This window comes from Ambystoma mexicanum, chromosome 1p (assembly GCF_040938575.1).
Source record: "Ambystoma mexicanum isolate Mex_15411 chromosome 1p, UKY_AmexF1_1, whole genome shotgun sequence".
Classification (NCBI taxonomy): Eukaryota; Metazoa; Chordata; class Amphibia; order Caudata; family Ambystomatidae; genus Ambystoma; species Ambystoma mexicanum.
Window position 1 is genome coordinate 1,258,581,544 of NC_090921.1, and position 15,111 is coordinate 1,258,596,654.

The 15,111-nt window shown below is 41.6% G+C and overlaps 1 protein-coding gene across 4 annotated transcripts in view; it reads left to right on the forward strand.

The window, feature by feature from the left end:
• Window positions 1-15,111, forward strand: part of GARIN5A (golgi associated RAB2 interactor 5A) — a 1,377,498-nt gene that overhangs the window by 848,742 nt on the left and 513,645 nt on the right. For all 4 annotated transcript variants that reach the window (XM_069605082.1, XM_069605076.1, XM_069605080.1 and 1 more), the window contains exon 5: window positions 11,751-11,902. In XM_069605082.1, coding sequence (XP_069461183.1) covers window positions 11,751-11,902 — 152 coding nt within the window. The remainder of the gene's footprint in view (window positions 1-11,750; window positions 11,903-15,111) is intronic.

The window sequence follows — 15,111 nt, forward strand, 5'->3', positions numbered from 1 at the left end:
AATTGTCCAAAAATTTCAAAAGGGCAAGATGCCTGTTTATCTTCAAATTTTACTCAATGAAAAAAGCTATACGAGAACTCTAAGATCCAGCAATACGGGCCAGTTGTTGATCCCTAGATGCAGAACTATCAAAACCACCAAGGGGGATTTTCAGAATGCATGGAATAGCCTGCCTCTGGAATTCAGGAGCATAACGTCTTCCAACATTTTTAAAAAGAAACTTAAAACTGGTCTATTTGCTTAATCTTCTGATTGAACCTCACTCAGCTGTATGGCATTTTAGGATCTGAATTGTTTGTCTTTTTTGTTGTTGCGCCCTCAAACCTACGGGTTCATGGATTGCGCATTACACATTTTTAAAATTAAGTAAAGTAAAGTAAGAGTATGCCTGGGAAAAGGTAAAATTATCTTCTTCGATAGTGGTATCCTACCATGGAGTGATAATGGGAATGTCAGTAAATAATACACCAGCGTGTCCAGTCACGTTTGATAAGCTTCTGGACAATATTGGCATTATAGAACTCCTTCAAGTCTGCTCTCACCATATTACCCAAATAACAGAAGGGTTTATCATGGACAACTCCGTCAGTAACTCAGAGTCAGTTTTCCCAGGTTAGGGTAAAGGCACGTCTTTGCCCAGTTAATCTGCAGTGCAGATACCTTACCAAACTCTTCCAACTGTTTGAACATGAATGGAAATGGTGTCACCCAATTGTGTACATATAACAGAATATCCTCAGTGTAAAGTTCAATGACATGTTTCTGTCTTGCAATATTAAACCACAAGTTGTCAAATGTCTTCCTCATGAGACAAGCTAATGGTTCCACCACTAACGTAAATAGCATCAGGGAAAGAGCACACCCCCGCTTAGTGCCCCGAAATACCTGCCAGTGGTCTGAAATAGTTAGATTTTTCTTGATTGAATCTATAATATGGAGCACAGTAAATCAGTTAAATCCACTTAAAAAAGCACCATCAATGCCAAATTTCCCTACACTTGAATCGCAAAGAAACAGTTTATGCAATCAAAGGTCTTTTGTGAAGCCAAATTGGCAATAGCTCAATGCCCTATTTCTTCATCATCCCCTGCTTCACCAGGAAAAGACATTGAATATTCATCACAGTGTTTCTTTGAGATACAAGACCTGCCTTGCCTTGTACCAGCTCATGAATCACCTTAGAGAATCTTCTTGCCAACAACTTCATTAAAATCTTGTCCATGTTTATCATGGAAAATGGACAGTAATATCCACATTGGAATGAATTTTTGTCAGCCTTGAGGAGTAATACTATCAATGCCTCTTGCAATGATTCAGGAAGTATACCCTTCCCACATTCAACTATGTAATGTTATAGTAGTCTAGGAACCAGTAGTTAGGAATATGTCTTATATAACTCAGAGGTAAACCCACCCTCACCCGGTGTCTTACCACTTCTTCACTCATCAATTGCCCAGTGGATTTCTTCAACTCTTAAAGGACTATCCAGTAGCTCTCTATCTTCAACACTCATCCCACTTACTTCTCCCTCTTCCAATAAATTCCCCATCTGTTTCATGTCTGTTCTGATCTGTTGTGTATACAGGTTCTGATAGAACCGATGAAAGGCATATTGATTCCTTCATGATCATGGATGATACCAACATCTGATTTTTTTAGAGTTGTAATCATACATTTCTTCTTCTCCCTGTTGACCCAAACGTGCTTAAGTCCTGCCAGGTTTCTCTGCTTCATCATTCATTTTACATGTGCATGCCACATAGTCCAGTTTCACCGTACGCTCATACAGCTCAAATAGTATTTCCATCTGCGCTACCAATTTCATCTCCCCATCATCTCCTCCAGACACCTTCCTCTCAAGGTCCTGAAATGTATCTTCCAAACAACTAACTTGCTTCATAAGTGTTTGTGAAATCTCCCAGGAAGTAGGGATGGAAACCTCTCTAATGGCGACCTTGAATGCCTCCAAATTGTACCCGCATCACCTACAGAATCCACATTGTTTGCAAAACACTCCCCAATCGCCTGTCTAATCCTATGTCTATGTGCCGTATCTGTCAACATTTCAGCTCTCAGTATCCAAGTAAGTGTTGGGGATGTTTCCTGTGTGCATTTCACCTTTATTAATAAAGCTGCACGATCTAATAGTGATCTGTTCAAATATTTTGCTGACTGTATGAGATGATCTCATTCAGCTTGAGTGAATCCAAAGTCGATATAACAATATCACTTATGTACTTCTGAATGAAATGAGTAGCCTCCAATATCTGGATGTCAAATTCCCAGATTTCCAGTAGATTGTGTCCTACCTCCAGCATGTGAGGTCACACAGCGTGTGAGGTGTCTAATGCTTGTTAAAATATGCAATTACGATCACCTGTCATATTACTCTATATATATATAGCCCATGTACACAGAGTATTAGATCATGTTGAGAAAAATATAGCTATTGACATTAGGTGCAAAAGTGCATAGGTGTAATGCTAGACGTCCGGCCAAGAACTCCATCATACCAGCATACCTTGTGTGCCCTTAATGTATTACTGATTGTGTTTTCCATGGTATATCAGCTTTTACCCATATTAGCACTCCCCTGTCTGAAGATGTAAAAGATGTACTTTAAGATGTACCTCCCCTTTTATGCCCAATTTCAAATGCTCTTCCACTTTCAGGTGAGTTTCTTGTAACATTTAAGATATCTATATGTCGTCTTCTAGTATATGACCAGAACCTAACTGTCGTAACGACTTCGTTAATGCATTTAACATTCCATGAAAGCATCCTGGGACTAATCATTATTCTGACATATATTGCCAGCCACTTCCCCTCCTAATTGATACAGTAAGAGCACAGATTCCAAGCCAATTCTTGCAATAACCATGATCGATCACTTCTCTAAATACAGACAACCATTTCGAATGGATTGTGACCTCCCACGTATTCCTCATCTTTGATATTCAAATCTGCTTGCAGCTTGTTTTGGAATTTTTTTTCATAGGGTCAAGCAGCGTGCAGCGTCGATTCTTGGTCCTTGATGGCCTCTGTAACGTCCAGTGTGACGTTGAGGCTGGTACATGAAGCACGCGCGCTGACAGTTACTTCAGTTCATTTTTTTCCGCATTGCTGCGTGCTTCGGAGCTACTCTCCTCAGGGAAATTTCTATGGTGTTTTTTCTTCAATCAAGTGAATTTGATATTCTTTAAACATTTCCTCAACACGGAAGACAGATTTCAAACAGTGTACATACTATAGGGCAAACATGGCCATCACAGACCCTCACCGCATCTGTCTGTGGTGTTTAGGGACAGGCCACTGTGGGATGTTTTTACCCATGCATCCAAGCCCTACCATAAAACTGTGCATTACTGGCATTGAAAACATCATGATGGCCTGAACTCCCCAGAGAGTGCACAGGGAAAACATGAAGAATAGGCTGCCACCCATTTTTGCCTATGTTGGGAGCACAGGAGGGCACTGCCTAAAACCACCATTGGGCTACACACACAGTAGCCTGAAACCATTGGGAATGGCAATGCTGATTGCCAAAAGCAACCCAGAACTGTGGGGAATTCATTTTCTTAATGTCAAAAATGGATGCAATACCGGTACTCACCACTATCAGAAAGCCGGCGTTTTAAAACCACCAGATTTTTGTGTAAAACTGAACAGATGAACCCAAACCAGGCCGAGGGAAGACTTGCTAAGAGGTGGATACAATGTAAAACTATATTCTGAAATGACTTGAAGGAAGAAATTATTTAATGTATATGTAAAAATTGTAAGTTTGATTTAAACTGGGAACTAAAGTGACATTTAGCTGAATTCTGCCTGACAACTACCCCCGACAGGAGAAACCTGCTCAGCCACTCTTCCCAGGCCTAGCTGCATCCTGCTGCCCCTGCCAAAAGGAGATGACACCACTCTGATTGAATTAAGGGAGGGGTACCTGCAGACTGCAGGAGGTTGAACAAAGCCCTGTCCTGGGCTCAGACAAATGTTATATTGGGGGGGTTGTAAAATGGCTTCCTCTTGGGGGAAACTGGGAGGGGCAGTGCCTCTGCTAGCAAGCTGAGCTTGGGGGAAGTGGATAAACCAGTTATTCCACCATGTGATGTGGGAAGCCACACCCCTTTTTGACCAGGGCATAATTTTAAAAAGATAGATAACTCATAGTGCGGACTGGTCAAAATTATATAAGTAATATCATTATTCTTGTGATTTTTCTGTGCACGTTTTAAGAGGTGTTAGGACCCTGTGGTGTATTCTGGGGGGTTGCTAGCAGAAAATAGGGTCTTACTCCAAATGTCTGCATGTTAAAAATCTGACACTTCATCAATTAATGTCCATACTCCTTGCGCACATTTGCGTAATTTTTGGTAAATGTCCGATATTGGTAAACCGACCAAAAAGCGCAAAATGTTGTCATTTCTGAATCCCAGCTCGCAGGAACATGGGGCTTGAACAGAGACCTGTCTTAATTCATCTGTAATATGTACATGTAATGTCAACCACTTGTGTATCTGGGATATGTATTTGAATGAAATATAGATTTGTGGGCAAATTGACCAGGGGAGGATCCTCTGACCCATAAACAGACCTCATCATGATGACAATCCATTTCCTTCCCCCAATCATGAGAGAGGGGAGAATTGGGCCAATGACAAGTAGAGAGGGGCAGGCTCAGTTATGACACACACACACACACTTTCTAAACACATAAAAGCAGGCAGTGCAGGACAGATAGGGATTCAATTCCATTTGCTGCGGAGCGTGCTGACCGACGACTTCACATCCAGAGATCCAACACTTAGACTTCCAAGCTAAACAGAGACTACAGAACTTTGAACCAAGAAGGCCCACTGCAAGCAAACGTATTTGTCAGCAGGCCTCAAAATCTTTTGCAACTGAACTCTTCAAATAGCTGTTTGAGCTGTTTGATTCTGGCCTAGAACCCTATGACAGAAACATCCAGAACCAGGAGCCGTGCTGTGTCCAGAGAAGGCAGAACCTGATCCAGAGAACCGGTGCCTAGCAGACCGAGGACAGCAGAGCAGAGCTGACCCAGACGCTGTGAGCAGAACCGCCCGAAGTCCAGTCCAGTTGACCTGATCCGTGACGAGGCCCAGTCCTTCTAAAAATATAGTGTGAGTACTGCCAGAACTGTGCGAAACCCAATCCCTTAGTTAAAATAATCTAATGCAAACTATTTTAACCTAAGTAGAACTGCCTCCTAGTAATCCTGTCATCTGTCATTCTAAAGCTGCGAGCTGTCATCTGTCATTCTAAAGCTGCAAACTGTCACCCGTCCTTTTGAGTTTTACTTTAAATCCGAAAAACTACCTTTAATAAATCGTCCGTATCTCTGGAACCGTTTGTCCTAAGAACGTGGTTTAACTTTCATTTAAAAGCTAAGATTCTTCTATACTTTTGCCGTAATCACGATTCACGCACTGGCAAATTTTACCGCGATTTGCTATTTGGCCTGATTTCTTCTCCAGTAAAAAAGTCAGCAGTTCCTTGCTTTCCTTTGCTAAAATTTGTTTAACCTGCTAGTTACTCATAGAGCATTGCTAAGGTGAGCCTGAACTAATATAAAGTAGCCACCGCCTACCCTGAAACTCTAGAGGGAATTAAAAGCAATTTTAGCACCTTTTCACTTCCTTGCAAACCACATTAAAGTAATTTGCCTGTGTTTCAAACTTCTACCTGTTTTCCTCTAAGCTTGCTGGGGGGAACTGAATTTCGTATTGTATTTGATTGCATTCCTGAGAACTGTGTGCTCCTCCTTCCATTTCTTACATTGCATAGGGGGGGGTGAATTGCCAGAGAAAAAGTGATTATATTATCTTTTGCTAAAATCATATCAAGTTATTTCTGTACTGCATTTCATTCCTCATTGCTTTTCCCTTGAAACCATAAAAGTATTTTCGCTGCCTTATCCATCCGATACCAACTCCTCATTGATTGTAAAGAGGTGTGCTAGTGTCAGATTACCCATTGTTGATCAACATTACATTCATAAGTGTGATATCAATTATTAATTTATCATAAAAGTGTGATATATATATATATATTGTTTAATTTTTCAAATAAACCTTTTAAATTTGCAAAACAAATCTACTTCTTGGCTCAGTGGGGTCAGGGGGATTCTAGGAGAGGGGTGTTATACAAGGGTTCATCATCCAGATTATAACTTGCCATAAAAATATATAAATAAGGGCTTCCCTTGGGCATCCCAGACAAGGCACTGACTTAGTGGGATTGCTTGATTGGAGTCACTTACACAACTAGGTGGACGACTGTGGTTTATGTCAATCTATGACAGTCAAGGCCTTGTGGGAAAGGAAGGGGAAACTAGTTTCAGGTAAGCCCTCTGCCAAATCCTCAGCCATTACCCCATCCAAAAGAAAGTCGTCCTCCGTATCGAGGGTTGTTTCCCCCGAGAGAAAACGTCTGGAACATCAGAGATAATCGAATGCAACATTACCTAATGAGAAATTACTGAATAATTTGCATCAAATTTGTTAGGGATGTTTGTTCATTTGTATTAATATATAGATGGGGGTGGGCAAGGGAATAGGTGAAGGTTGTGGGAAGTGGGGGAATAAGAGGGGTCTTTAAAAAAATAATTCTACCAAAAATTATTCAGTCATTTCTCATTAGGTATTTTATTTTTGATCATTTTATGGTAATCCCCTTAACACTGCCAACAAATGAACATTAAACAGGTAGGACCACCTTTCCACAAGGGCGTCAGTTTCCAGTATTCTCTCAATTGCAATAAAATGGGAGGGCCAACCAGAAACAAGCTACCCTTCCAACTGGGTAGGTGCTTAAATGGTAACTTGTTGGCTATCTCAGATTCCACTATGAGTAACAAATAATTTAACTTAATTTGCATTTGGCATTCATGCCATACCAGTAGCCATGATGCAGCTCTTATTATTGTTATGAAACAAAGAAATCAATTCTCTCCTCATTAGTTTCAATTTAAAACAGTGCATTTTCAGAATCAGTGTAGTACGAAGCAAACCATCCTAAAACATCAGGCAGAAACAGATGTGATGCTCTAGAAGTAAAAAGCAAATCATCTTAAAATCATCAGGGGCCGTTTTCTAAAATGGTGATACCCTTGAACTAATCATCAAATCATTGTGAATTTTGCCAGAAGCCAGGTTGCGGATGAGATCTTTGCAATGGGCTCTCAAGATGCAGTGGTCACAGTCCTCCGGCAGGATGTCGGACCCCGTTCAGGTGCCGCCCTCGGTCGCCCAGGACCTTCTGTGGTGGGCCGTCAAAGGCAATCTGATGAGGGGGGCTCCATTTTGGATGCTCTGGCCAGAGGTGACGATCGTGACGGACACATCCCTCACGGGATGGAGAGCTCATGCCAACGAGTTGACAGTCAGCGGTCGTTGGTCACCGTCGGAGTCCAGACTCCATATCAATCTGTTGGAGCTGAGGGCTGTCAGGCTTGCCCTGAAGGCTTTTCTGCCGACTGTGCGAGGAAAGAATGTCCTGATTCTGATGGACAACACAGTGGCCACAAAATTGTAACCTGTCAGGAGCTGGTACTGAGCTCACACCGCTCAGTGCTGCCGATGTCTTCTGCTGCTGCTGCTCCCAGACACACACAGCCACCATTGCACCTCCTACTTCCCCGGGGAAGCGGTGTGAGCTCAGTACCAGCTCCTGACAGGTTACAATTTTGTGGACAATTTAACAGCGACGAAGAATATGTAAACAATCTCTTCAACCACGCAGGAGTAGTGGCATGGCGTAATAGGTTACAATTTTGTGGACAATTTAACAGCGACGAAGAATATGTAAACAATCTCTTCAACCAAGCAGGAGTAGTGGCATGGCGTAATAGGAGTACGGTTTGAAGAGTACTTTTGGGGCCCTGGATTACATGGTGGAGAAAAAATTAAAAGTGTCTTCCCCTGAAGAAGGTTCATGCATTTGGTGCCAAGAGGAACTGAAACATGTCGGGACTGTTTATTCTGAGTTAATAACACTCAGTGATTGGAAATGTTTAAATCATTATATAAATTTTATATGTTGATGTATTGTATTGTCATGTTACAGGAATGGATGTGAGTGAAACTAGTAATTTGTATTGTAAATGTATCCACTGTATGTTGTGTTGTGGGGTCCTTTTTACTGAAAACACTGTTTTAGAGTTAGTTTTATAAAAGAAAATAAACTATTTTTGATATTATAAAAAAACAAATAAGTACTAGGTCTATTTTTTCAAGACTATTGGTATAAATAGGGTTTTTCAGCATCACACGATATGTAAAGATCACTGTTGAGTGGGGAATGTATTTTCTGTCTCCTTTATATGATGATTATGTTGGTTATCCCCTAACCGTGTGAGAGAGGGAATGTTAAAACAAGGGGAACAGTAGACCTTTGTATAGATAGATCCTTTTTCATGTGACATTCCTGTGGTTCTGTCTTTTTTGCTTTCATTAGCCCAAAAGGGCCTGCAAGTGGGTACCATTAAAGGTTACCTGGTGGCGCTGTCCATATTTAAGAGCTCGTCTGAGGAGTGTTCTTATTTCAAAATTCCTTTCACTTTTCAGTTTCTGAAAGGGCTCACTAATGTGTTTCCACCATCACCTTTCCAGGTGCCCGGTTGGGATTTGAACCTTGTTCTAAAATTCCTAATGGGTGCTCCATTTGAGCCTTTACATTCTTGTCCTTTGAGACTGTTAACCCTTAAAACTGTGTTTTTAGTTGCGGTTACTTCCGCTCGCAGAGTAAGTGAGTTGCAGACACTTTCTTTTAAGCCACCCTTCATGGTGTTTCATAAGGACAGGGTTGTCCTTAGGGTTCGTCCTTCCTTTCTTCCGATAGTTGTATCGGAATTTCATTTAAGCCAAAAGGTCATTCTTCCGGCATTTTCTCCTCCTCTGCATCCTGGTAAGGAAGAGGAGAGGCTCCATAAGTTGGATCCTAGGAGAGCTTTAAGTTTCTACATTTCACGCATGACCCGGGTCAGAGTGGACGATCAGCTCTTTATAGGTTACACTGGAAGGCAATTGGGACAAGCTGTTACTAAGCAGACTTTGTCTAGATGGGTTATCTTGGCAATTTCTGAATGTTACCGCTTGGCGGGTAAGGACCCTCCGGTAGGCTTACGGGCCCATTCTAGTAGGGGTATGGTTGCCTCTACTGCCCTGCAGAGGGGTGTTCCTATTCATAACATCTGTGAAGCAGCCACTTGGGCTTCGGTCCATACTTTTGTAAGACACTACTCCCTATATTCTACCCATGGGCAGGATCTGGCCTTTGGCAAGGCGGTCCTTTACTCTGCAATTTGATTGGGCATTTTGAATTTCTATGTTCTAAATTCTTTTCCCTCCTCCATACAATACCTTGGTACTGTTTTGGGAATCTGCTATAGATATGGAATACGTCGGAGTACCCAATCCCCTCAAAGAACAAGTTACTCTCTTACCTGGTAACGTTCTTTCGATGGGATGGTCTGACGACATATTCCATATCGCTTGTTCCCTCCCTACCCCGCTACAGAATTTCTTATGCGATTGCAGCTTACGTTTCTGCAAGGCTTCTGTGGTCATTCTGGCAGAAGATTGGTGTCACACGTTCTGGGGAAAAAACTACAACTGAGGCTATGGGAGTCGTGCGTCCTACTTATAACATCCGGTGACGTCGGCTCGACGGAGGCCCTCGTGGACAGCGTATTGCAGTCATCGACACAGGACGCAGATGGCCGAAAGTTTTTTCGAAGCAGCACAGCTGTGGTGATTACCTGTCATAGATATGGAATACGTTGTCGGACCATCCCATCGAAAGAACGTTACCAGGTAAGAGAGTAACTTGTTCTTTTCAGTTGCCATATCTGCCTCTGCTCTCAGCCACCTGCGAAACTGAGGAACACACCAACTATGATGCATATCTATAGAAATCAGTATTAGCTAGCTATGGAGGAATGCCCAATAAATCCTTTGTCTTGAGAGCCTCACCTTAGCTTAAAGCATCAGAATACAAGCATGTAGGGACGTCATTTAGGGGTCGCCAGTGTCCCTTGCGACCTCTATAAAACAAAAAACAAAAAAAGTTTTTTTTTATAGTTTTTGGGGTAATGCAATCTCTTGGGCTGTGGCCAGCACCATGTGGCTCTTCGCTTCTTGAGTGGATCGCTTTCTTGTTCAGGCCCCTTAAAAAAAGAAGAAAATAAGAACAGGAGTGCCACAAGTCTAACACTTTCAGCACTGACCCTAAATAACAAAGAATAGGAATACGAAATAATGTGTCTTTCTGGAATTCTATACAATATTTGCTAGACTCATTAAAGGTTTATTTCAGGCACACTTCAGGGGGTGAGTCACTGATTTAGTCTGTTCTTAAACGCCTCAACTCAGCCTTTCATCCTTCTGAGGTCGATAAATGAGTACCAACACAGGTTGGGTGATATTGGGTGTATATTTTTTCTATATAAAGCGCTTAAGCGTCAGTGCTATATAATAACACATCATTATCTTTTGGTCATGGACGTCTGCTTGCATTCAAAGTAATTTGGTAATATGGGTACACTGATCTTAACGATCCATATGGCGATCCTTTCTTGTTTGAAATGTACATCACATTATAGTGATATCGTAACCATATTTTTCGTAGTGTACAATGTTATGTGATGCCACTTCATGTTTTGTCAGATGGTGAAAGGTTGTGTTCCATCGCTTCCTGCGATATCACTTTGTGGTGGGGTCAAATTACATCACTTCTTGTGATGTCATCAGGGGTCAAGGGTCGTGTGATGTCACTTCCGCTACTCCTGGCATTTTGGTGAAATGACATCCCTGGTGTAGACTAAACATAAGACACATAATTTCTATGGATCTTTTCATCACTTTTCTCTTACTGGCCGTTGGGTCCCCTGGGACTGACTTTGTGTCCTGATGGCTAGCTTTGCTAAAACCAAGGTAGTCGTTTCCTCTCAGGTCTCAAATGTGTCAGCATCCCAGAACACACATTTTACTCAAGAAGTTGCCCTATTAATCTATAGCTAAAGCAGCAAACTTTCTATTGAACTATGATATCGAGAGCTCCGTGTTTAGGAATTTCTGACATAACTTTCTGAAGATGGAGTAAGATCAAATGCCATTGTACCGAAACCTTTTCCCATTGTACATTTTTTAATATTATCACTGTAAAGAAGTATATGCAAGGATCAAAAGTAGTATTTAAAATATGTATGTCCAATGCTTCCTGTATTAAAACAAGCTCTTGCTATGCTATAGTCCAGAAGGCAATACGAAACGTAATAGTCCTTTGGGAATTGGCGTTTAGTTTTGCAAAGTAATACCTAGTTACTGCAACAATTCTGTCACTATTCAGTGCAAATAGACTTTGCAGCAGACGGTGCAGATTCAGTACCTTTTTCACAATGCCCATGCTAACCCTCACCCAGCCTTTGCATCACCCCTAAATCACTCCTAAGACCTACAGGTGCTGACTCAGACCTGCCTTACTTACATCTATCCCAATCTGTCCCCACAACATTTCTGTTGTTATCCACTCTTTTGCGATCCTAACATTAAGCTTCTGCTGTTGCACATCTGGTGCCTGCATCCTGCACTGTTGGCACATCTAAATTAACCTGTACATCGGACACAGTTTTTGACCTTAGAGAGAAGATTGGAAGGAATCAGTCAGTAGATATAGTGTTATAGTTGCACTCCTTTATCCTAATGTTTGTCTGTCCATTACATTCTCAGAGTTCGAAATCCAGCGAGGATAAGGAAAGTGAGCAAAGCATTGCCATCAGAAAGCCGGGTGTGAAGCTTAAGGGAAAGCCAAGCCCTGTTTCTGAGGAAGACGTGCAACCAGTGTACCAGAACGAAGATGATGAGATCCCGCGCGAGTCCCAGTAGGTGTTTTGGAGGGGGGCGGTGGGTGCGGGGATCAGGAGGTGAAATATATTTTTAATTGAGGAAAAGCAACACTATTTAGCAGCAGCAGAAAATAATACAGAGCAATGCAATTGCATTGCAGGTAAACAATCTAAGTCAGTCTAACTATATGCTATGCATGCAGGCAAAGAATATGAGTCAGACTAGCTATATGGTGTTTATGCTCGCTGTCCATGCATTACACTGTCAGCAATGCAAATGTTATACAGTCAAACATAGGAGGTCAATCTAGCTTTGTGCTAGGTATTCGTTTTGTATGTCAGCGAACACATAGAGATATGCAGTCGTTAGGTTGGAAGCCACAGAGAGTCAATTTGGCTCCACAATTGTTATGCAAACAGTACATTAGTCTAACATGGCTGTGGGCACATCGTCAATTCCAAGATATGGCTCGGATTTGCTCTATTCATGGCCCGTGTATGCCATTGTCTCATCAGAAATTGGGATTGGGAAACATGGGTAGCTATTATTATTTATTATTATTATTATTATTATTATTATTATTATTATTATTATTATTATTATTATTATTATTATTATTATTAATTATTAGAAAATGTATTGAATGCATACCTAGCTTCTAGAAGCAACTGAGTGTTTTCAAATCATAGGGGAAGAACACAGTGAGAGAAGCAGAGAAAAAGGGAGCGTGGGGCTAACAGGGGAGGGTGAGGTGGGCAATTGGCAGGAGGGGATCTACAAGCATCCAGGGCAGGAGACAGAGAGGGGCAAATCACTGAGTCTCAGGTACGGTGTGGAGTGGAGTGTGTCCGGACCAGGGTGTTATGGAGGAGTCATTCCTTGAAGAGGAAGGTCTTGAGCTTTTTCCTGATTTGTAGAAGTGATGGGGCAAGTCTGATGTTGACTGGGAGGTGGTTTCAGAGTCTTGGAGACTAGACAGAGAAGGCCTGTCTTCTGGTTCTTTGCATCGTCAGAGTTCAAGTCTTCACATTTCCTTACTACTAGTGGATCGCAGGTCTTCTGTGATGCTGAGTTTCTCAGTGAGGTAACTTGGGGACTTCAGGGTGACAGCCTTGTAGATGATGCAACAGGATTTGAAGATGATACAGGCGTGCAGAAGGAGTGAGAGCAGGTCGATGAGGTTTGGGGTGATGTGGTTGAATTTGCTGAGTCCTTTTATGAGTCATGCTGCAACACGCAGGACACATCTCTGAGGTGCCAGGATAGTCGGCGCAAGGCCTTGCAAAAGGGCTTTGCCACCATCCAGGTGGGAGAGGACCAAGGCTTGGACAGCAGATCTCAAGTTGTTTTCTGGGATGAAGGGCTTGATTTGCAGGACTCCACAGGTGATTGGTAGAGTTGGTCATCTGCCCATTTGTACGAACTGTTGGCGATTAGCATGGTAGGATTTGAACCAGGTGAGCATGATCTCGCTGATTCCCATGTGGCGAGATAGATTGTCGGTGAGTGTCTGGTGGGCTACTGTATCAAATGCTGCTGGGAGGTTAAGGCGAAATAGGAGGCATCCGTCAATCATGTTTGGACAGCCCTGTGTAGAATTCTGATGAGTTGGGGAGAAAATAGTCTACAAATGAGTCTTCAAATCATAGGTGGAGAAGGCCTGTTTTGGAGTTTTGATAATGTAGGCAGGGTCTTTGGTCCCACATAGCTGCTAATTTGTACTGGTTCCCCATCTCAGGGATAACTGTCTCTCTAGGTGTCTAATTTTTCAATCGCTTAGAGCACAAAAAAAAGTGCCGAACCAGACATAGATGTATTATGCCTAGTTTTAGCAGGCAGAGCTGGGGCATGGGCTGTAATATATGTATTTATGGATAGAGAGGGCTCACCATCATTCACAAAGCATCCTGTCCATGCACTCAACTGTAGGTTGCCACCATTGTCAGTTTTGAAAACCTATCATGCCACTTTCCACTCTCCCCCATGATCACATTCACTTTTCACCTCATCTACAGATCACTGTGAGGAACCAGAAGTAAGGCCTGGACACAAGGTTGGTATGCTTTGGGGTATATACTTGAATTGATCACGAAAAGGTTGGGAATCCTTTGTAAATGCCTCTTGCTGTGGGAAGGGTTCACTTCCATTTCTAGATCTGTTGACCATTTAGTACCAGACAATCTATTCAAGACTGGTAAGGTTACAAGAGGACAGTAGAGTGGCACTGAAATCTCTGCACCAAGATTTCAGATGCGCACCGTCCTGGACTCAATCAGGTGCCTCTGGGTACTGAAATCTCTACTTGAGAGCTGAGTTCATCATCTTACAAGGTCCCAGTTCCAAACTATCAGTATTGTAGAATACATAACCTGTAACCATTTAACCTCAATAATAGATGATGGCAACCTCCAGTCTAACTGTCCCAAAACACAACAATCTCACCTCGCTCTGTGGGACAGAAAAATAAACTGGTTTGTATTAATGTTTTTATTTCTTATTAAAATGTATGTGTTTGATATTAATGCTTACATCATGAAGTAATCCAATGCAACGCTGCTTGAGTGTTTTAATCTCACTTTATATCATACTGGGCAAAACACATGTTCAATATTTTATATGTCATAAAGTGCACCTAATTATCACAACAAAAGGTTGCACGTTTATTTTAGGATAAAAGTCAGCACACTTTACAAAATTAAATTAATATATTATTTTAGTTTTTCTAATAGTGGATTATTAAAAGCATTTAATCTCTTAACATTGCAAATAATTTTTTTATTAATCGATTTTCAACAAACATAAATACATTAATCAAAATACATCAAAAATTAATTAATGATATGTATGTTTCTAGTCATTATAGCTATGACAGAACTGCTGACATGTTTAATGTGTTTTCATTTCTTTAACAATTCATCAGAGCAGCCATTGGTTGATAGAGAAAATGGCATCTCATTATTTTTCTTTGTATAGAATTGCAATACATAGCAAAAGAAATCCCATGACAAATGTGTCAGCATTTCTGTCATATCTATAATGACTGTAAAATATATGTAATTCATTTATCTTTGATATATTTTTGCACGAGACCATAAGCAACCCCTGACATGTTAGGCCTCATTGGGTGTCATTAGTGAGGTATCGCTTCTGTCTCTAGGCCCAGCATGCTTGGTACTCAGGTCTGGGCGTAGCCACCATCAGAACAGTAACTATTGTTGTGTATCAGAAATGATCTGGATGGAAG